Below are 26,043 nucleotides of genomic sequence, written 5' to 3'. Positions count from 1 at the left end.
TAATAATCACCATTTTACATATATTAATAATAGGATATTATGTAATGATTTTAATATTAAAAATAAATTAAGAGAACTTTTAATATCAGGATAAGTTAACTAGCATCATTTTAATTATAGATTTAATTAATTTTAATATAAATGATGTTAAATAATTAAAATTCCTTGCTATATTTCGCATCCGTAGACAACTGCTCCCAATTGTATACAATATATTATATATATTATATATATATATATATATATATATGAATATATATATTATATATAACATACAATCAAAAGAATATTAAATTGTTAAATTACAATTATTCAACTTATAAAATGAAATTATTATCAATCATCGTTAAAACTATTTGCAATTGTTTATGGAATAATATTTATTAAAATAATAATAAATTGTAAAAATATAATTAACTAAACGACATAAATAAATATTAAACCGTTATCAATAAATTATTTATAACAAAAAATAAAAATTAATTGCTTTATTGATATTTTTGAATGCAAATAAAACATACATAAACATAAGAGCATGACATACTATATTTGGTGAGGTGACCTATGACCTCTGGACGGGATGAACTGTCATTTGGCTCGTATCTCAAGGTGTAAGTTTTAAAAGAATACTTGGAAATATTTATAGCACAAAATTAGCAAAATTGAGGTTTTATATGAAGATATTAACAAATATTTTGAACTTTTACAACGTTGTATTAAATTATGTACTAATTGAGCGCTTGTAGACAGGCATGTAGAATTTCACTGCTTGTGCCCAGACAAGCTACCTTATAAAAATCCAACAGGGATTGAAAGGAAAATAGAAATTAATTAGTTTTTCTTGCAAATAAACTAACAAAAAAGTTAGACAGGTTAAAATTGGAGAAACCAAGTTTTAGACATTACATGCCCAAAGTACAAGATTCTGCAAGCCCTGATTAGCCCACCATTCCATGTAACTGGAGTTTCATTAGCAAGAAAGGAATGTAGTAGCTAAAACTTTATTGCATGAAAATTACTTTAACATAGGCATAAAGTTTAATATAGCATATAGTTCGAACTATATAAAAACTAAGTATTACAGTGTTACTTTACGGGATGCTTAAAATTTAAAACACATTGACATTCGCAGAATTTTCCTGGCCTAAAAACACTTTGCAATTATAAATTGTGAAAATAGTAAATATAATAGCCAAAGCCTTTCTAAGCTTATTTTGCATAATGGTAGTATACCGTACTTGCACCAATAACCTTCCAGTAGCTTACACAACTTTCTAGCCCACTTAGAATTATTCATTTATTTATAGAAACGTTTTCTTATATAATGCATAAAATGCATCTCTATTCTTCTAGTGTGTTTACATACAAAGTAAACAATTTGCTGTTTAAAAAGCAAACAACAACCTCTAGGGGGCGCTATTGGACAGGGGGGGCGCTATTGGACAAGGGGAAGCAATAGTACGGTATCTACTATTTCTACTACTATTTCAATTCATCCTTCGGGGTTGTAAGTGATTTTATCATTATTTTCAAAGTTAGGAATAACAATGAGATTTTAACAACACGTATTACTATTAAAAATCGTTCACCATTTTATATAATTTCATACTTTCTGTACAATTATTTACATATCTCTATTAGTATTTATTTGCCAGCTCATAAACATTTTCGAGACAAGTCACTCACATATATTTTTTACCATAAAAATATAAACACAACACTGTGATATACAATGAAGATGGCCATGAACCTATATAAAACAACAATTTTTACAATCAATTCTTTTGATCACAACTTATATTTATATATTTAACAATAAATGATCAGTTATTAATTTTGCATTTTTTGCTATTAATATGACATACTCAATTCCTTCAGTAAACTAACAGATCATGACACAATGCGACCTAAAGAGTATCAGATAATTAGCATAACACCATATGTACATTTATTATGTTTAAAAAAATGTTACTTTCAATCAAGGATTAAAATCTTAATTAAATCAAGATTAAAAGAAGTCACTTTAAACTAAGGATTGAAATCTTAATGCAATCGACATTAAAAGAAATTACTTTCAATCAAGGAATAAAATCTTAAGTCAATTAAGAATAAAATAAAAGTCACTTAAAACCAAGGATTGAAATCAATCAAGATAAAAAGAATTCACTTTCAATCCAAAACTGAAATGAATTCAATTAAGATTATTAAAAGTCACTTTCAAATCAAGGATTAATTCAATCAATTGAAAAAAGTAACTTTAATAAGGATTAACATTTTATTTTAATCAAGATTAAAATTATAATTTAATCAGGATTGAAGATTACATTTTAATCACAATCATCGATGGTTTAATGAAAGGCTTAATCTATCTGTTAAAATACAATCTTCACCACATTACATATCTGTCAATAATTGTATGTACAGCTCTAAGAATGAATACACCATTGCAACTACTTGTGCCTTTTATAAAATTCACATCTCAACAAAACCATGAATATTAATTAAAATAATTATAATATTTAAAATTATTTTATTTGTATATATACAGGAATATACTGTTTGAACAATCATTTTTAGAAAACATATCATTTTTTTACTTAAATACATTTTGTAAATTGTCAACAGTTTTTAACTAAATACCACAACCTTCTGTTAAGACAACACACGCCCCCCCCCCCCCCACCCTTCTACACATGATGTTCCTTAACTAGGCCTAAAAATATGTTAGATAAAACTCAGCTATTATTGAGTTAAAACAATAATACATTTATTTGTTGTAAACCTTTGTATTTTATCATTTTAAACATTTATGTAAATTTCTAAACATAAATTGCAAAACCGCAAATTTATGGAATCAAAAACATGGAATCATGTACGTAGCTCGTGATATCAACACGATGCTTTACATACAGGTGTAACAAACAGAAAATGAAAGTGAAAACATTAGTTTCATGAAATTAAGTACATCAAAATTCCATAGACTTTTTTGCTTTTTATTTTGAAAGATGTATATCACATAGGTTAAAGAGCATTATACAATGGATGTCATTTGGTCACGTAGCGAAGGTGTTTTCATTCGTACCTATTCGCAAGCCAACTTGCTGTCAAAACTGCTAAGAGCAATACCAAAGGCTTGCACAGCACATAAAGGGTAGTTGTAGTCCATCGTGAAAACTTCTTCACCTACACGTCCAAATTGCATTATGATGTAGTCCACTAGAAAATAAAATAAAAAGTTGTTTAAATTTATTTAAATTCATCTTACGTTGGACAATTTTTCAACTCTTGCATTACTACTGTTTGACAGGGATAAATTAAAAATTAAAACAAAATAATAGTACAGTAAATATGGTAGTGATATGTCCAAACATGGTAGTGATATGCCCAAATATGGTAGTGATATGCCCAAATATGGTAGTGATATGACATCATCCTGTCCATATATGAGCACATCACTTTTTTTGTCATATAAAGTTTGATAATGTATATACTCTAGTAGCTAGATCAACTTTCGTATGCACTTTGAGGTCCAGAGAATTTGACTCCAGAAATTGGTTTAGGGTGGTCAAACAATCATTTTTGGCTTGGTTACACATTTTGAAAATGTGGCGAAAGGTCAAAAGGTCAGGATGAAAGGTCATAAGACCAAACACCAATATGTCCTTAAATCTCAACAACTAGTGGTCACAGCGAAGTAATTTTGGTCTCAAATTGAGATATTCAGTCTAATGGGACATTTTAGTAAAAAATGACCGGAAATGCCATTTCTGACCTTTGACCCACACCTCAGGGCATGTATGTATCTCCGTAACTACTGATCGTAGACACTTAAATTTGGTCTTAAATTGTTTGAAATAAATATTTATTATTTGTAGCACATTTTTAAAAATGTTACAAAAGGTCAAAGGGTCAAGGTCAGAGGTTATATGAACAAATAAAAATAGATACTTGTATCTCGGCAACCACTCGTCGCAGCAAGTCAATTTTAGTCTCAAAATGTTCAGAAGGCATGCTTTCATATTCAATCTAATGGGACATTTTAGTCAAAAATTATCAGAAATGCCATTTCTGACCTTTGACCCACATATCATGGCATCTTCATATCTCTGTAAGTACTGGTCGTAGAAACTTAAATTTGGTATCAAATTGTTCGAAATATACATATTTACATTCATTTTAATAGAAAATGTGGTTAAAAGATGAACAGAAATACTATTACTAATGTTTCAAACAAAAAACATATCTCTACATAACTTATCCTTAGACAGTAATGTTATGCAATAACTGATACTTTAAATTGTTTCAATTTCAAGTACTAGTTATTGCTGACCCCAAGAACATTGATAGAAACGTCAAGCTCAACAGTTCTTTTCAGAATGCTAGAAGTAACTTGCCATGTGTATCCGATTAAACTCCCCGGGCATTTATTGTTCAAAGGGGTTTTTAGGGGCAGGGGAGGCATCTTTATTTGTGGTATAATATGGTAATATGTATAATCAAATAAATACCACCTAGATGTAAAAAAAAATACAGCACAATTAATATCAAAAAGTGAAAAAAATGCTTGGTAAATTGTAGATTATGGTAGTTAATGTAATGTGTTGTGATACAATCATTGTGTAAATGCATGTGGCGGGCGTATTCCACATGTAATGGTGTTCTATTAGAGGGAATGGTGGCGTTTATTTGAGAGAGGCTTTTATTCAAAGCGGGTGTTAATTCGAATAAATACTCTAATTTTAATAATTATAATTCGTTTCTCAACTGATAAAAGGTACTTTACATGATTCGTTGTTTTCTTTATGCTTTTTAACGAAATGTTTCTGTCTTTTAGAATAAAAGTGACACTGTCATAGATAACATTAAATGGATCTTCTCTTCCAGGTGCCAGTATAATGATATAAAACAATGACACATCATTATCCTGACACAATTGCACTCATAATGGATCTTCATTCTATCATCTGTTTGTTTGTGACTACAATTTGACAACAATCTTTTGCATATTTTTAAATGCCAATACATAGCTTCATTACTATTGTACAATATGTCCAGCTTTCCTGAAAACACCCTTGTGTACAGTGTTGTAGTATGATTTTATCATGATAACTTCTGATGCTTTTATTATCAATGAATTCAGTACCTAAAACATGTCAAAGTTTCTAGTGGTATTGATAATAAATCTCCAGAAACATATATTGTTTTATTATCTACACTGGGAACAGACGTGTATAATATACACCGACAAAACTTATACATATTATAAGTTTTGTCGGTAACATTCAAAAATATTATGCAACAGTGTTACGGAATCATGACAATGAATTGGTCTATTATAGTTGTCTGTGATACCTTTTATTACATGATTGTACTTGCAACAGGATAGAATGAGGTTTAATCCAGTTATTATTCTTATTATATTAATTTTTTTTTTTTTATCTGGGGTGTATTTATTTGATTATACATGTTACCATTATTACACCCAAACAAAATAAACGCCTTCCCTGAATAACTAAATGCCCGGACCTTTTATTCGGGTAACTATAGTAAGTTACTTCTAGCATTCTTAACTGTTGAGCTCGAGTATTTATTCGAATTAACACCCGCTTTGAATAAAAGCCTCCATTCCCTCCAATAGAACATCATGTGGAATAAACGCTCCGCCACATGCATTTACAAAATAATTGTATCACAACACATTTCATTAATTACCATAATCTACAATTTACCAAGCATTTTGACATAATGTTATTTTTTTATATTAATTGTGCTGTATTTTTTTACATCTAGGTGGTATTTATTTGATTATACATGTTACCATATTATACCCCAAATAAAGATGCCTCCCCTCCCCCTAAAAACCCTTTTGAACAATAAATGCCCGGGGCGTTTAATCGGATACACATGGCAAGTTACTTCTAGCATTCTGAAAAGAACTGTTGAGCTTGACGTTTATATCAAAATGTTCTCGTGGACAGCAATAACTAGTAGGCCTACTTGAAATTGAAACAATTTAAAGTATCATATTGCATAACATTACTGTCTAAGGATAAGTTGTGTAGAGATATGTTTTTTGTTTGAAACATTAGTAATAGTATTTTCTGTTCATCTTTTAACCACATTTTCTATTACAATGAATGTAAATATGTATATTTCAAACAATTTGATACCAAATTTAAGTTTCTACGACCAGTACTTACAGAGATATGAAGATGCCCTGGTATGTGGGTCAAAGGTCAGAAATGGCATTTCTGATCATTTTTTACTAAAATGCCCCATTAGACGGAATATAAATGCATGCCTTCTGAACATTTTGAGACCAAAATTGACTTGCTGCGACCAGTGGTTGCCGAGATACAAGTACCTTTATTTATTTGTTTATATAACCCTTGACCCTGACCCTTTGACGTTTTGTAACATTTTTCAAAATGTTTTTCATATAACAAAATATATATTTCGAACAATTTAAAACCAAATTCAAGTGTCTACGACCAGTAGTTACGGAGATAAATACATGCCCTGGGTTGTGGGTCAAAGGTCAGAAATGGCATTTCCGGTCATTTTAAACTAAAATGTCCCATTAGACTAAATATAAATGTATACCTTCTGATCAATTTGAGACCAAAATTACTTCGCTGTGACCAGTGGTTGTTCAGATTTAAGGACATATTGGTGTTTGGTCTTATGACCTTTCACCCTGACCTTTTGACCTTTCGCCACATTTTCAAAATGTGTAACCAAGCCAAAAATGATTGTTTGACCACCCTAAACCAATTTCTGAAGTCAAATTCTCTGGACCTCAAAGTGCATACGAAAGTTGATCTAGCTACTAGAGTAATAGCTTTACACTAAAAGTAGTAATATATAATATATAACAGTAGAAACTTAAGTTTTATAACATGAATATATTACATAGACAAATTACCCAATTTGCATTCTGTCATCAAAACTACGAGAGGAAAATTAAACTGCTTATTATGAGACCAGTGGGACACAAAGCCTCTTTTGAACGCTAGACAGATAAATCCAAAGCAAAATTTACAACTTGTGCGCTTGCCGAAAAAGATAAATTTGATCTTCCTTTAAATTAACAATCAAACTTCCTAAAATTGTGCAATACATATTTATCGCTAGGAGATAAACAAAATAATCTCATGTGAGCGAATTTATTACGATTGATTGATTAACTTTATAAAATATAGGAGCCGTACATATAGATACACGATAAACAACAACGCATTACGATACAATAAATATTCAAAGACGTTGCCGATTATTGTGTTGTTCCTTTGAGAAATGTAACGAAGGAACGAAAGCAATAAACAGATTTGATGATTATGAGGCAATGGGGAAATGCTACAATATAGCGAGAGAATGCTTCTTGCTATTTGTTAGCGAACCATAAGTCTGATGGAAATGTCATCTAATGTATAGAGTACTTGTTCTTACTCTGTACAATGCTTACTGCAAGAATATTCTACTTGGTTTTTGTTTAGGCAGAGACTTTTACACCGCTGATTTGTTGGGGTTTAGGCCAATACTAGAGGTGTTTGTACTAAATGAGTCTTTCTTAGTCTTAGGCAGTGCAATAAAGTATGCATAGTCAGTCACTACCAAACAATCAAGTGCCCAACACAACAATTTGTTCTTCTGGTTAGAGGTTAAATATAATAATCTGATTTGAATAAGATAATTATCGGTAATTTTTTATGGAGCGGAATAGGTTAAACCTTGTTTCTGCAGGAACTTTATCTGTTAGTTATTGGTAAATTTTTGGGTGCAGAAAACACAGCTTTATTTTTCTATACATACATGCCCCCTTTATCTTAAGCTCTGTCTACACTATCAAACTAGTTTCACAAAAAGTGTGATGTGTCCAAATATGGTAATGATATACAGTACCCAAATATGCTAGTGATATGACATCATCATGTCCATATATGGGCACATCACATTTTGTTGTCACATAATGTTTGATAGTGTAGACAGAGCTTTATAGTGCAACACAACCTCTTTAAGATTGATTTCCGTTAAGATAAAAATCTTAATACATATTCACTATTAATCAATTAATGACAAATATAGATTTGATTTATAGACAACTTGACTGATCATTTCCTTTCAAGAAATAAACGATTTATTAATTTGAAATAAATCAGAAATTTCAACTGACAATCTCTGTGTATATAAGATATCATGACATTTTCAATATTTTTTTTTAATATGCCATTTTAATTATTCACTTTGATCAAAAACTAAATTAAAAAAAAAAAACCAACAAATTGACTGTTGCTGAAAAACTGTAATAATTAAAGCAAAAATAGTCAAATTTTCTGTCAGGCAATGTTTTTTCGAAATCATGCATTGTTTTTTTAGGTGAAATAATTGTTTTTTTTCGTTTTTCCCTGGGGAAGTGATTAACTTTATTAAAACTGCATAAAAAGCCTATTCAAAGTCTGATTTATTAATCTTCATTTTTTATGTTTTCGGAGAACAATACATCTTTAAACAAAATGTATAATTTTACCATCAATTTTATTTCTTTTTAATATTGGTTTGACAAAAGAAATTTCATTCCAATTTACATAAATAGTCGCGTGGAATATAAACACACAAAGAAAAATATTGATTTTCTTTACACTCACTCTCTCTAATTTCCTTAATGGAAAAATAACTACTTACGTTTACTTATTTCTATAATAACAATATGACCTCGAGTATAATTCCATCCTCGAGTATAATCCCACCCCCTAATTTAGGCTAAATTCAGACACAAGATTTTTACTATGTAACCAGAGTATAAGCCCATCCCTTAATTTTCAATAAATTTTGTACCTAGACCCCACTGGCCGTAGCCACCAGTACGGTTAGTAATGTTTCAACCTGACCACTTTTTCAGAGGCCTTTGACAACCCTGTGGCCTGCAGAGGGGCTGTTCCTCTTTTGTTGCAACAACACTATAATTCTCATGACTAGGGCACTGAGTATATATTATATGGTCATATACAGTAATATTCTATGAAGAATGTTCTGTGGGTTAAAGCTGACCATGTCGAGAAACTGGGAAAGTGAAAACTCCTTAAGAGAATAATAATAAATAAAGAAAATGTTCATTTCCGTTATTATACATAAGCAGCTTCAGATTTCATGCTTACCATCGTTCTCATGAACAATCTGAAAGTTCTTTACGGAGGCTTGAGTCACTCGACCATGAAAATTAAGAACGTAAGATTGCGTATCTGAAAATAAACAAATTATGAATATAAATAGATGAACCGGACTGCTTCTAAATGTAAAGAAACATACACACTTTATTAACAATAATATCAATACAACTTTAATTGTATGACCTGTAAAACATTATAATTACTAAAACAGTAGGGTAGAATTTAGGAAATCTTGAAAAAGCCAGTTTGAATTTTATGATTTCCATGGCGTCCAGGGTTCAAAGGTCATGTTCACTGTTGATCGTAACTAATGAGAATGCCAGGAAGAACATAATTCTGATTTTTAGACCACTTCATATAAAATGAGAAAAAACAGTGCAAAAAAACTATAATCAATATCTGGCCATGCTGTACATACTCTAACGATTTATTTTAATATTCTAATGCATGTAATTGAGTTTGGTAGAACATTAGTTCCACTAAACTGAAGATGCATTTTGTAATTCATTTAAGGTTTTAGTGATGTGTCTATAAGAGCTTCCCTGCCACTATTAAGTTGTCAATGTACTAGGAATATGGCAATTATCTAACAGAAACTTACAGCACTATTTGTGTTGAAGCAGAACAAATTATAATGCTTCAGTTCAGCACACACACACACATATATAATATTATATAAAGAGTTGCGACATTCAACTCTATGTGATGCACACCAGCCATGTTGTGTCATTTTTCATTAATTACGTGATGCATAATGAATATGAGTTGTGAATGCAAAATTTTAATAGATTGAAAAGGGTATGAATAATAGTAAAATGAAAATCACAAATGACAAAATGAACAAGTGTCCCATCACACTGACCTGGTATTGACAATCATTAGTGGCGCACAAATATATATTATATACTGTATATTGCTTTGATTAAATTTTATTGAGAAGCGCTCTCTCTTATTTCACGTACAATTACTAATTCATGGGATAAAACAAATCTCTGTCCTTTCTAAGTTAAGTTAGGATGCTTAGCCTAGTCATACTGTTTCTCGTTATTAAACTATACCAAAGATTTGAACCAAAGACCCTGTGATTAGTAAGCAAGCATGTTGATCACCAAATTACCATACCACTAATTACCTACCTGGCCTAAAGATACCAGCTCATGGTATGTCAAATTAAAACTACTATAGTACTTTTGTTTGATTGACAGGTGGGAAATGGTGCTCGGTGAAAATCACAAAATACACTATAGTTAAATTAACAATTAATAATAATATTTACATATACCTGGTTATATTTCATTGGATCACTTAACCGAATAATAATATAGAGCATGTCACAATTTAGAACAGATTACTATATTCAGAAATCAAATACTGCAAGAGAGTGTAATTATAATTACTAACCGTCATTCCAAACCGGAGTCTTGTTGTGCAGTTCAAGTAAATTATCCATCTGCTTTCCTTTAAATCTCTCAATCAAACAATCTCGATTCTGAAACACGAGAAAGGTAAGTAAACTTGCGTTATAAACGTACATTATCCATTCTATATGCACAGGAAACAACAACGACATATATTATTATTATATATCTATTCATGTTATTGCAACCCTAGCTTTTATAACTATACAATGAAAAATAAAAATGTATACGAGATCTACAGCTACAGTAGAAAGTTCACAGTATTTTTATAACAAAATAAAAATCCACATTAATATAAAAAAAAATGTGAACTGTACTATATATTTTAATTAAATTCATTGATTCAACATGAATTATCAAAAAAAATCAATGGTTACAAAATTAGAAGTATTGGAAATGTTCCACTTGTTTCATTATACAACTACTTTACATACAAAATTAAAAATAAAGAATATAAATAAAATGATAAAGTTTATCGCAAATAGCGTTAGCGATGCATGATGGGAAGGCTTTCCATCATGCATTGTGCAATGAAGTTCCTCGCAACTATTTGCGATAAACCTTATTGGCATATTTTATCTTACATTTTGCGGTCTGATGGGAACTCGTTCATGATCTAAGCTCATGCCAGGAATGATAACGGTCATTTTTCTTGGTCCTTTGAATCCTAAAACGTTTGTGTCCTACGAAAGAAAAACACAAATATAATTACTCAAAATTGTAACAATTAGTAGGGTATATGTACTGCATTATCAGTCAGTAAAGCTTGGTTCCCACTAGAACGCAACGCAAGGATGTAAATGCAGCGTAAGCCTGTTGACCAATGACAAGCGCCAATCAATTTAATCCATCGCTTGTGATTGGTCAACTCACTTACGTTGTGTTACGTACTCGTGTTTTGTTATATACTTGTGTTGCCTTCCTAGTGATAACCAAGCATTATATAACCAATTTATATTTCACGATTTTAGTAATGGTACAATTGAATTTAGTTTTAACCCATGCAAACATTCATAATTTATTAATTCTGGTAAAAAATATAAATAATTAATATAATGTAATCGAATAACTTCAGCTTCCTGGCATCCTAATCAATTCATCAGTTTCAACCATTAAAAAAAAAGGTGGTTTCATTAGCATTGTACGTCTTCAGTTATTAATCATTTCATTTTATAAAGGAAAGTCAGCAATATGAATTTCACGATTTTAGTTATGGTACATTTTAACCATGCAAACATTCAGAATTTATAAATTCTGGTGAAATATCAATAATTATTATAATGTAGTCGAATAAGTTCAGCTTTGTGGCATCCAAATCAATTCATCAATACAATCATTTTTTTTAAAAAGTATGTTTCATTAGCATTCTACGTCTTCAGTTACTAATCATTTCATTTTATGTGCACTTAACCTCGAGACATTAATAGAAATAAAATGAAGCCTATTATAGGTTTTCCGTCTAAATTCTGCCAATATGTTTTAAATTTCAGAAGGAATAACTATTCAATTTATTTACAATAATTCTCAGGAAAAATTGATAAAACATGTTCCAAGATAAAAATGTTATAATCACTACTGTGTTCCTCTGAAACATATTGTACTATACTCCATACTACTGTATACTGTAGATACATACAGTAATAACTATAATGCTATACAGTATACTGTACTGTATACTCTTGACTATATACAGTAAGTATACATACTATACTGTATGAATACTGACTAAACATTATAGTAATATACATACTATACTGTATACTGTACATACTATCTTGTATACTGTACATACTATACTGTATACTATACTGTTGACTATACAAATAGTATTATACATACTGTACTGTAAGTCTGTATACTGTACATACTATACTGTACTGTATACTGTACATACTATACTGTACAGTATACTGCACATACTATACTGTATACTGTACTGTTGACTATACAAATAGCACTATACTGTATACTGCACATACTATACTGTATACTGTACATACTATACTGTATACTGTACATACTATACTGTATACTGTACATACTATACTGTATACTGTACATACTATACTGTATACTGCACATACTATACTGTATACTGTACATACTATACTGTATACTGTACATACTATACTGTACAGTATACTGTACATACTATACTGTATACTGTACATACTATACTGTATACTGATACTATACTGTATACTGTACATACTATACTGTATACTGTACATACTATACTGTATACTGTACATACTATACTGTATACTGTACATACTATACTGTATACTGTACATACTATACTGTCATAATGTTGACAAATACTATTAGTATTACTATGTAAACTTGTTAAACATAGACTATAAACATGTGTTTATGAAAAACACTAAAATAACCATACTTCAGTTTTATTGTATCAATAATTAATAAATCATAAAAAAAAGCTAAACACATGGTTGTTGCTGACACAAAATCGACTTTCTCAACTTCTTGTATGAATAGATACAATAAATGTTCAAATGGCATTATCAGATTGCATTGATTTGGACTGCCAGTTCTATGTTATTTATATGAGAAGCGACGTAAAAAGAAATCCAGTTAGTAGGCCTACTGTATATTACAGTAGGCTGTAGTGATTGTAGCTGACACCTAAAGCAACTTTCTCAACTTCTCGTATGAATAGATACAATACATTTTCAGATTGCATTATCAGATTGCATTGATTTGATATGACTTCATGTACTAGGTTGTTTAATATGAGAAGCAATGTAAACAAACAGAATTCAGTACTGTACAGAATGATGTATATTATCTTTCGTTTAGCTCTACAATGCTGGATATATTTAATTTGAAAAATGGAACGTATAAAAATGATTAATATTTTTAACGATCCTTAAACAAAATAAATCTGTAACAGCGGCTACATAACTAAAACATTTAATGTGTGAACCATAATAATTTTTTTTATTCAGCATACCCCAATTGACGTAAAAAGTCAGAGATACCACTTTGACCTTAAAAAATTCTTTCTTTTAGAAAATGGACTATAAAATACAACAACTGGAAGCAAAGAGCAGACTGTTTGTTGTGTAGTGTGCAGTTGTACATCCAAATACATGGCAGATATAAAAGGACAATTTTTTACTGCTGCGGATGCTTTTTATATTTTAATTCATAGCCAGCAGCACATAAAAACTGGCTTCTTGCATGTTAAAATGCGTAACAACATAAACCAATTTATGAGGCTTTCAAAAATCTTGCATGACATTATGTTTTAAAAGCATTCATGTTTGAGGCACAAATCTGGACTCGGTTGTCAAATGTTGAAATAAAAGTGACAATTAATGCCATTTCAGAAAAAAATCTTAATATTGCTGCATTTTAGCCTTCTCAATATTAGTTAGTTTATTTTAGGAGACATAAAAGATGCTAAATCACCCCCTTGGAAATGTTAAATAAACTATTTTATATTGTTGAAGTTTTCAACAACTCAGTTATTTTATTTTGGGTGACATAAAAAACCTTAAATTATCCCCCTTGGCAATGTTAAGTAAACTATTTTATATTGTTGAGGTTTTCAACAACTCAGTTATTTTATTTTGGGTGACATAAAAAACCCTAAATCACCCCCCTTGGAAATGTTAAGTAAACCATCTTTTTCTTTCTAGTGCGTCATAAAAGGAAGACTACAACAAAAAGCAACTATAAATTGTATTTATACGGACAATAAATTAGAAGAGTTAGACATTAAAGGGTTATCATGGTGCTTAGTAAATAATCTATAATCTATCTGTCTCTTTTGTTTTGTTTAGCAAAAAAAATACAAAAAGATATTTGTAAGACATTTAGTTAAAATCAATTATACACAACATTTTGTTACTTTTAAAGCAGGTGTTTAAACCAGTGAATAATTTGTTAGTCTATAATTCAATAATTAATAAAAAAAAAATGTTTAATTCGTATATCAAAATTTAATAAGAAAACTAATAAAATATTTTGTATGAGAATTTAATCTGGTTAAAATTGATAATATTTTATTACAGATTAAGAAATGATCATATCAATGAAGACGATGCAAAGTGACATACATAGTAGATAATTGAATTTAGACGATCAGCGTTAACAATTACACGAATATGTGCGAATCCCAAGAGAGACGCGACATAGAGAACAAAATGAATTAATACTTGTGGAAAGTACTCAGTCTTGTCAGCGGTAATTCTAGAGGAAATGTAACAGTATAGCGTTTTCAACACACAAGATAATATCTAATACTAGTGCAACTTCATTGCTATGTTATACTGCGTTGGAAATGATTTTACTATTATTTTACTTTGTATGGAATCATAAATTATAATTTAATCACGTATAACGAAAGTGCAATGCTATACCAATCTGCTCATCTTTATTATGCAAATATTATTCCTTGAAGTACAATATACTCGGACCACTCTATGCAAGTAACCAATCTGTGTTGGATAGGCTAGTGAAAACTGTACCCAAATTTTCATGCTGATGTTACATCACTACCTTATTTGGGCATATTACTACCTTATTTGGGCATATTACTACATTATTTGGGCATATCACTACCTTATTTGGGCATATCACTACCTTATTTGGGCATATCACTACCACATTTGGGCATATCACTACCATCAAACTTTTTTTGTCAAACTATTTTGATAGCGTAGACAGAACTTTTGGTTGGGCTAGCAAAATAGGATGGGCTAGATAAATAGGATGGGCTATTAAAAATAGTTCAGTGAGGGGAATAGAAATAAGAACACAAATAAACTCACATAGATTACGGCCGCTACCTCTTCTCGCAAATTGCTTCCATCATCCAGTTGCCCTGGCTTGCCCGGACTGATGCCATTATCATATATTGTGAAATGTGTTCCCATGAAATTTGACCTAGAAGAAAAAAAAAACAAATTAAAATCTTACCATAGAGAGCGTTACTTTTACAAACAGCAATTTATATGACAATAGTATAGTATCCATAACAACAACCTTTACACAGAACTTTATGAAAATGGTTAATAATAGCTTCTAGCTATTTTCATTTTCATATTCGTGTTTGATTTGGGTTACAACTGCAAGGTTGAACGAGTCGTTCTAAAGCATCCTTCAAATTTTATCTACTAAAAATCGATTTTCAATAGATTGGTAATAGCTTATTTCACAGATCACAGAGTCAAGATATTAAAATGATATGCAACATTAGAATCGTTTTTATTGCCAACAAAATGAATTTGTTTCACGGTATACAGTAATTTTATCATATAATTATATTTTATAATGACATATTAATTATGAAATAATTTTTTGTTATACAAATTAAATATAATAATTTTAAGCTCTGTCTACACTATCAAACTTTATGTGATAACAAAATGTGATGTGCCCATATATAGACATGATGATGTCATATCATTACCATATTTGGACACATTACATTTTTTTGTCAAACTAGTGTAGACAGTGCTTAGAAAACACTGGTATCAAAATTTTTTAGTAGTAATAAATATTTATTATTAAGAACATTATACATTATTACATGTTGCATATTCCTAATGTAATGAAAGTATAATCTTTTAACTAAAAACCTGACAATATTAATACAATTTTCAAGAAACTACTTACCGTAGCTTTCCAGAGTATGCTTCCCCATCTCTTGACAAATCTGTGGCGTCTGTTGAAAGTAAGTAGTTTGAAGTCGTGCTCTTTTTTCTTCGACGAGCTGCCAACAAGAAAATCTACAAAAACGCAAACAATTTCATAATTAATCATTTAAGATTAACACCCATAAATCAGAAATAAGACTGGGAAAACCATTGGTAAACTCAACAACAAAATATATTTTTAAAAAAACATTATGTTACAATAAAATTAACATTACCCTTTTTCCATCATCTCGTTCCATGTGTAAGAAATATGTCGGGTACATGCCTCGGTCGATGCCCTTTTTATCGCGAGAAATTCTACATTTTACTGTTTGGCCTTGTGGCGCAGGTCGTAGTACGAATGCATCCAAATCATCTATTGTGAGACCTCCGCCAATAGCACCTCTCGAGTCCTAATAAAAATAAAATATATACAGTAAATAAAATATTTTATAAATATTAAATAAAACATTATAAATGTATGGAAGGTCTGAACAGTCAGTAAAATACAGAAATTGAGAAGAAATCAACAACGATAAAAGACGACAAAGTCCAAAATCAGTTTGGTGGCCACAGAAAACTCAAAAATATGTTTTTTTTATTATTTGGTATGGAAACTTATAAACATAAGGACATGGGTATTTTAATAATGCAACATTTGGATGGTTAATAAAAGCAATATACAGAGATAAGTACTGTACTGTATTTACTACTAACTATCAGTAATATCTATAATTATCAAAATTCATTTTCTTTGAGAGCAAAACAGAAAAACAAAACTCTTGGATTAATTATTTTACAAGAACACAACTAGACAAGGTTACTGCAGCCACTTAAAACAAATTACACTTTCTTCATCTTAAAAATTCATAACAACATTACTATAGCGACTGATGCAATTTGTGCTGCCATGGTTACCAAGTGTACACGACAATACAACAAAATAACTGTAAACTTTAGATTGATGATGATGATTTGTTTTATGACTTTGAACAGGCTTATTGTTTTATCTTCATCCTCATTTCCAAAACATAAATAGAATATTTTCAAAGAAAATATACTGTATGAAAAAATCGTAAAAGTAAATACATTTTATATAACTTGTTATTTGTATAACTATTTAGATACAAAAAAATGTTACAAAGTACACAAAAATGATTTGATTTATGGCTGCCGACAGTCTGATTGTTATACCTTAAAATTAACCATCCTAATTTCAAAGACATGATACTGTAAATAAAATATTTTCAAAGAAAATACATGTACTGTAAATATCGTAACAGTAAAAACATTTTATATATTATAACTTTATTATATGTATAAATATTATATATTCAAAAGTACACAAAAATGATTTGATTTATGGTTGCAGGCAGGCTGAATGTGTTTATCTTACCAAAGTAACCATCCTACAGTATATTTCCAATACCGACATATAATATAATATACAATATAATATTTTTAAAGAAAATATGTCAAAATTGTAAAAGAAAATATATTATAACTTATCATTTGTATAAATATACTATAAACAATAATTGATTAAATTGAGATGGATGGATATTACTCTAATCATTGTGCATAATCATCATTTTATTTAGTTGGACCAATGGTTGGATTTTGCTAAATCAAATTAGCAAAATGCCAAACAAACCAATCATACAGTCTCAATGTATTATCTGATTTCACTTTATTTTTAGATTAGTATAAACACAAAATTATTAATTATTATAAAGATTTAAGAAAATGTTGTGTATTGTTTGCTATAAGTACGAATTTGACTGTTTTATTTCAAGATTAATTATATTCAAAGAATTATTAGTAATATGACAAGGAAAGAAGACTAAGATTTTGTTTACAATTTTGTAAGTTGTTACACGTCCTTCAGAAAGTGAAGAGGGTTTCTTCGTTGTAAACTTAAGCTAGCTGTCTCTTAAGATTATCTAATAAACACAGCATTAATATCAAAAGTGTTCATACTGTACATATCTTTTAAGACTTAGATATCACATAAAATAAACTGGGGCGTGAAAGGGTGATAATTACTTGAATCTACTTGTCTAATTGATTGGTCTATATACATTTCATTAGTATTATTAAGATGGTATAACTCAAATGACAGCGAACTAATTCTCAATGTGTTTCTCTTTATTTGGAGTTATCCTCATTTTAATACATTCAATGGATCTTTTGGTATTAACAACAGCTGTGAGATTACCAGCTAGCCGCATGCCAGAACATGTATTTCAATGGCTTGTTGTACAGTACCAGGAGATTAAACTGTAAAATCTACAAAAGATCTATGCATTCGAATTTAGACCTTAATGTTTTGTGTCAGAAATAAATTAATAAATTTACTGCAGGCAAGAACAGCGTGACAATCGCATCATGCAAATGCAAGCCTGTAAATATTTCTAAGCAATGTCTTCTCTTCTTTAGACAACTACTTATCTCTCGTACATGCAAATAAGAAACATTCTCGATAATTACAGGCTAAGCCTTAAAGCTATCATTATAACAGAAGAGATATCCTGCTGGGATACTGACAGAAAACACACAGAATGTCCAATTACATCGCAACAGTCATGGAATGTCCAGCTCATAACACAAAAGATATCACTCAGAATTAACAGTTTAGACTGTGTTCGGATGTAAAATCAGTTACATGTGTAACTTTACATATAATAAGCAGTGATCGTTCAGACGATGAACAATTTACACGTGTAAACTAACAAAAAATACCCAGCAGGGCCATACTTCATGCATTTCTCTTTACACTATTTTGGTAAAAAATTGCTCCTTATCTTGCGATTAATCAGCTTGCGGTTTAAGGTGTAATTGAAAAATCTACCTCATGAGGTGAATTTTTGAAACTGCAAGTTTATCTCAAAATTTACAGCACACGTGACCATTACAGTTACACATGTAAATTTGTTACGTCCGAACAGGCTCTTAGACTATTTCATTACAATTGAATTTCAACTAACTGTGGTTTGGAAATCGGTTTCAGACATAATGAAATTGATACATTTTAATTGGAATTGATACAATTTATTTTATTTTTGTTGTTAAATGTAATAGATTAATTAACTACATAACCCTTCCATGATTATATACTAGGACATTAACGATCGACGATGAATATTTTAAGACAATTTTTCTGGAATAATTTTCAAGGATTTAATTATGGAAATTAGAATAGTAAAAAAAGAAACTTTGTTACTTAATAGGCATATCAATCATCTTCTAATATTATGTATCTTTTTTTTTATAATGAATGAATAAATATTGCAAAATATTATAAAATTATGTAAATAGGACTTGAATGTCAGAATGTGTGATGTATTGTACTATAGTAGAGTAGTAGTATCATGGAGTATAGAATAGTAATAGTATAGAATAGTATACAAATAATGAATGTTTATGATTGTAATGGTACAAATAATGGCACAAGGTGAATGATGAAAGGTTATATTTCAACGAGGCGATGAGCCGAGTTGAAATATAACCTTTCATCATTCACCAAGTGCCATTATTTTTACCATTACACGAATACAAAACATTCATTATTTGTTTTATATAACATCTAAATAAATTCTAGTTATTTGAATCAAATAAAAGGTAGCCCTAGCCAAAGCTTACTACATTTCATTCACACACATTGATTAAAACAGTAACATTTGGTTTTTAATAATTTTATATTAAATGTTATATTTATATGGATTTCGTAAACACACCTACTTTTGTGTTAATTATGTCAACAAACGACCAAACAATCATAGGCCTAGCCTAATACTAGCATGGCCTAGGCTAGACCTAGTAGCCTAGTACTAGCTTGGCTGAAAGGCAAAACTTCGACAGGCAATTGGAACTTATCTAAGCTAATTATGGTTTTTCCAACAATTCCACGTCTTGTAGGGATGTCCCCATTAATTAATCAAAATCCTAAAAACGATCTAAAGCTAATTTAAATGCCTTTTTGAATGAAATTAGTACATAATGTCCAAATCGTACACAAATATCTGCTGCTGTTGCATATCTCGCGGTGGTGTTTACAAATGAAACTGAGACCAGACGACAGGTGGCGCTGTTGTATTTCACAGTACAGAGCCATCATCATAGGGTAATTTGTGTACTAGATTTTTTTTCATCCGCGAAACGTTTTTTTTTTCGTACACAAATGTATAAAAGAAAAACGAAACTGAGCCCAGACGACAGGTGGCGCTGTTGTAATTCACAGTACAGAGCCATATCATAGGATAATTTGTGTACTAGATTTTTTTTCATCCGCGAGGCGTTTTTTTTTTCGTGCACAAAAATGTTTTAAAAAGTACTATTAAACGATCGTTTAATAGTGCGTACTATTGCACGCCATGTGACCCACAATCGTCCAATCAAATGACAGGAATTTATTTAGGTGTTATATAATATAGAATAGTATAGTATAGAATAGTATACAAATAATGAATGTTTATGAGTGCAATGGTACAAATAATGGCACGAGGTGAATGATGAAAGGTTATATCAACGAGGCAAAGCCGAGTTGATATAACCTTTCATCATTCACCAAGTGCCATTATTTGTACCATTACACGAATACAAAACATTCATTATTTGTTTTATATAACATCTAGACGTTTTTTTTTCGTACACAAAAATGTTTCAAAAAGTACTATTTAACGATCGTTGAATAGTGCGTACTATTGCACGCCATGTGACCCACATTCGTCCAATCAAATGACAGGAAATTATATAGGTGTTATATAATATAGAATAGTATAGAATAGAAGAGTATAGAATAGTAATTCTTTACTCCATGGTCTTACGGTACTAATGACGACATGATAATGACAATAGGGTGGTAATTATTAATAATATAAATAATAATGCTTTCATGCCACATAATAATTAATACATAATGAATATTATAATGAAATTGATAAATCATGAGTTCACATGATGTAGTACTGTACTTTATTATAAATTATAATTTGAATTCCTTACACACAATATCCACATTGATTAATTGAAAAATCAATACGTTTGTTGACCAATTATAATAAACTTTGTGTGTAGTAACTATTGCATTATGTTTTCCTTGCATAATTATCGTTATTCAGATTTAAAAGGCTGTGATGGAAAAAACTGGTTAATTTACTCTTCACAATTCTGTAGAGTATCAAAGAGCAACGTCCCTGGCTGCAGAATATTAGCTATCGCAGGTTATTAACAATGAATAACGCAAATGGTTTTATACGTCGCTACCATGGTAGCCAGTTAATTTAAAAATCATTCACGGCAAATTTTGCAATAACATAAAAAATGGATTTCTTGACAAAATCATTTGAAATATTTTATTAACGGAAATCTTTATAAATGTATTTTATTATTGTAGTAAAATGCTATTAAATTATGCTACATGCTCTGTAAGTTGAAATATTGTATAATTTAATCAAAATGACATTTGTGTTTAGCAGTATAGGCAGTAGAGATATAAAAAAACATCAGTTCTTTAACTATAAAACTGTCTTGTATTGCAGTCTCTCAAAATTGAAATTTAAGTAAGATTTTTAAAGATTCAAATTAATAATTGTATTCTTTAAAGCTCTGTCTACACTATCAAACTTTGTGGCAAACAAATGTGCCCATACAGAATATGGACATGATGATGTTTTACCCATATTTGGGCACATCACACTTTTTGGTCACAATGTGTGTACAGAGCTTTTTTGGTCTACTGAACCTGATAGTGATTTGGGATGCTATGCTAGCAGTGTACACTACTGGGTGGATTTTTGTTGTTTTTGTTTGTATAATGCACATATATACCCAGTATATAAAGAAGAAATTAGAAGATCCGGTTTTGGTGAAGTTTTTGGTTTGATAATCATCCAGAGGAAAAGTCAGCTTTAGTTGGAACAATTACTGTACTTACAGTACATCATTACTGTCCCTTTAGATGTAAATATTAGTGTTAAGCAAGTCTTGACGTCATTCTACCAACCATTCTATTTTTTTTCCAATAATTTTGACTAATTGGTTTTACTTTGTCGTGTGTATTGTTTGCTATCTTGCGGTCTTTTTAATTACAAATGATAGAAATAATCATAAAGAATGGATAAAAGTTTACTGATGGATGTCTCCATGGCCAGTCTACTTGCCTTCTTTGTAATATGATGATAAACGTTTTAATCAGTCCAGAATAAGACTAATAACAGTACCTTATTATATCGGTAAATTAAAACTCCTTTGACAATTTATTATGTAATAATGTTTTTTAAGTAAAAAAATTAGAGTTAAGAATAAATTTACTGTATCTCTAGGCCACCAAGCTTGTACTGATGATGACTATGGTTATACTGTATACAGTACACAGACTGCATTTAAAAATGGAAATTCTTGTGTTCGAATTTAGCCTAAATAAGGAGGCGAGATACAGTATTCCGTATTAACAGTGGGTACTGGTATTGTTCTGAGTCAACACTATAACTGTATGAATTGACTATACTATAAATTCAAGTACGAATAGACTATTCTACTTACTTACTATTCAAGTACAAATAGACTATTTATCCTTACTTATTCATGTAAGAATTGACTATTTATACTATCTAAGTATGAATAGAATATCTATGCTTTATTCAAATACGAATTGACTATTTATACTTACTGTTCCTGAATTTTGTCGCTCTTGATTTTCTATGTTTAAGTTTGAGTTTGAATTTGAGTTCATGCTGTTATCTACAGCATCCTGGTACGTTGGAGGGGAGTATGGCGACGTAGCTTGTAGGGAGGGCGCTGTTGGTATCATTTGCTCGTCATTCTCCTCAAAGTTCGCTCTCGATGATATTCCCATTGCTTTTAATTTCTTTTCAGTTTCTATAAAAAAAATATTTTTGTTAGGAAGTTGAAAACACAATACAGATCGAAGCGTTGAATAATGGCTTGCCTCTCGTTATTTGGAGTCAGTTTTATATATGTTATTTAAACATAATCAGTGCATTCTTGGAGAATTATGATATTAGATTGTTCATAAAACCATATTTGATTTGATATCTTTAAGATGATGTTCTGCAGTATTTGACAGAATATCTAAAATATTTTTTTTCAGTACCATTAAATTCATTGCTACTTGTAAATTCAGTACTGGCAAAGGAATAGATGACATTTTCATTCATTAAAATAAAAATATTAAAAAAAAACGAAACTCAATAAATCTAAAATCTAACTGTGCCTGTCGTAACAGAGGTTAGTTTAAGCTGTTTCATAGTTGTGTTTTTTTTTTCTTCCTATCTCTCTCTCTTGTACTTGTGATCAAGAATGAATTACTGTAAATTCATATTTGTCAGTATACTACAAAGTTTAGTATATCAGCAGGGAGTTCAGAATCTATTCAGGTAGTTCTGCATAATCTGCCTTAGTAGCCATTCACACAGTTGTGGACACTTAGTACCAAGCAGGGCGTCGCAATTATGTTAACCGCTCAACATTGTTTATCAACAATAACAATGGCTTTAATACTAATTACTATTCTGATTTAATTGTACTATTTTAACCATTTTCAATGTCGAAAATATTTGTAATTGGTCAATTTCTTATACTAGATGTTTTAGAATATCCACAAAATAATTTGCAGATAAAATAATACAAGCGTATAACTCTTTAAATAGACAGATTTTGAGAAATAAATTAATTTGCTTTTTTTTGTTGGTTTTTGTAGCATACTGTAGGTGTTTGAATTGTTTAGTATTTCCTTGCTTACAGTATATCCTGTTTGTTTTGCATTCGTAAGATAAATAAAATAAGAACTAAACGTACCTGTTGTTTCTTTAAATTGCAGAGTTTCGTCATCTGAGTCTGTACTTGTACAACCTACTGTGAGTACTTGCACGGTGGTGGTACTACCATTCAACATGTACGAGGCGGGGCCATCAATACCTGTTTAACGCAATCATAAAGAATAATAATATAGCCAGTGGCGGATCCAAGAATTTGAAATAGGGGGCACAGGGCCTAAAAATTGCAAATTTTAGGTCCTGAACTGAAATTAGTGTCCTATCTTTTGCATTATAATTTACAAAATTTAGGGGGGTTGGAAAGGCGCTGCACCCGGCAATGATAACAGCAAATAGTTAAGTGTGTAAAAATGTATAGTAATCAATCATTCTATTCTGTAATTAAATTCACTTAATAAGAAATAAGAAATTCTTTAAATTCAAATATCTTTCCTAATTTATATTAAAACAAAATCCACATTAATGCTGAAGATAATTTCCAATTATTCTATAGACTTTTTGATATTCAAATTTGTACAATTTATATACAATAGCTTATTACGGCAGGTAGAATTAGCGGATATTCGTATTAATGAAGAGAATTGTCATCATAGCTTTATAGCGCTGCCACAATTCATTATAATTAATGTTGAACGAAGCCAATGTCCTGCTGGCATAATGTTGAATTTACATTCAGACGCTTCAATTCAACATAGATTTAGCGTACAAAACCTATTTCTTCGTTTTGCATACATTTTGTGATTCATGATTGTCATTTGTTTTCTAGTTTTATTAATATTATTTATTATAATATATTGCTCTCTTTTTTTTTTACTATTAAAATAAATATAAATTAATTACAATTTCGTTCCATTTACAGTAATTTTGCACAATGTAAGAAATATTCAGTCAAAATACTGTATTCATCTTTTTTTTTAAATGAGCTAACTGTGTAAGCAATGATTGTTATACAAATTAGGAAATGAATAAGTAATTATTTTGTGGACCTCTAATTTATAGGTCCATGATTATATTATTGTATAACAATGTGTATTGTACTGTACATTGGGAACAATTGAAATGATTGTAAAATACAATGGGTTATTGACATCAAAATAACATTTCTAAGGCTTTTTACAGTTATTTATATATACAAAAGTATTTATTAAAGATATATTGTTCCCCTAAAAAATAGTTTATTTTTTGTTGAATATGGCATGATCAAATAATAATAGTTTTTCACTTTGACCAAAATCGGGATCGAAAGAAAAATATTTTCCTGGAAAAAATGTAATTTAAAGCAAAAAAATACCTAAAATGGATTTTGGTTAAAATTCACCTTTTCTTTTGTCTTTTTAAAAGTGAAATTTAAAAAAATAAATAAATAAAATAAATACAGAAGTGAATAACTTTATTCAAACTGCAAAATGGCCTATTCAAAGTCTGATAATTTATTAATATTAATTTTTTCAGGTTTTTGAATTAATGTAGACATTTTGATAATCTTAATCTTATCCTAAATATAATTTATTCAAATGGCAAGAAATGAACCAGACTACAGCACACGATTAATCATCATCAAGAGCATTGTGGGATGGCAATGCACTTTAAATTGTGGTTGGACGATCAATACCGTACACGCATGTAAAAAACAAACTCATATAATGTTCAAATTTTTTATAGTAAATTAAAATCATTTTAAATATCAATATTTGACATGTTTGGTGTACTGTGTACAAGTATCATTATCATCACCTACTACCTACCTACTGTACTAATCCAACAGATTAATTACCAGTTATTATCATTGGAAAATTATACATTAATTGTACATTATTATATTTAGCTTGCTAGTATCATAAAATAGTTTTTTTTTAATTTTTCAAAATGATATTCATCACTTCTTATAAACGAACTTATAAGCAATGCGTTTGTCTGCATTACACAGTACGTCATCTCTATCCGCTTTGCAAAGAATTTCCAATAACGAGCTCAAGAAACTGGGGGAATTTAAAGT

At 29.9% G+C, this 26,043-nt stretch overlaps 1 protein-coding gene across 2 annotated transcripts in view; it reads right to left on the bottom strand.

Moving 5' to 3' along the window:
• Positions 1–2,704: 2,704 nt before the first annotated feature.
• LOC140040049 (tubby-related protein 3-like) overlaps positions 2,705–26,043 on the bottom strand; it is a 39,632-nt gene continuing 16,293 nt past the window's right edge. For both annotated transcript variants that reach the window (XM_072085699.1, XM_072085700.1), the window contains 9 exons: positions 24,070–24,189; positions 22,922–23,130; positions 16,488–16,664; positions 16,232–16,344; positions 15,385–15,499; positions 11,170–11,268; positions 10,569–10,656; positions 9,156–9,239; positions 2,705–3,216 (listed from right to left, as the gene is read on the bottom strand). In XM_072085699.1, coding sequence (XP_071941800.1) covers positions 3,083–3,216; positions 9,156–9,239; positions 10,569–10,656; positions 11,170–11,268; positions 15,385–15,499; positions 16,232–16,344; positions 16,488–16,664; positions 22,922–23,130; positions 24,070–24,189 — 1,139 coding nt within the window. In that variant the 3' untranslated portion in view covers positions 2,705–3,082. The remainder of the gene's footprint in view (positions 3,217–9,155; positions 9,240–10,568; positions 10,657–11,169; positions 11,269–15,384; positions 15,500–16,231; positions 16,345–16,487; positions 16,665–22,921; positions 23,131–24,069; positions 24,190–26,043) is intronic.

This window comes from Antedon mediterranea, chromosome 2 (genome assembly GCF_964355755.1).
Source record: "Antedon mediterranea chromosome 2, ecAntMedi1.1, whole genome shotgun sequence".
Classification (NCBI taxonomy): Eukaryota; Metazoa; Echinodermata; class Crinoidea; order Comatulida; family Antedonidae; genus Antedon; species Antedon mediterranea.
This window is presented reverse-complemented; position numbering and strand designations above follow the sequence as displayed.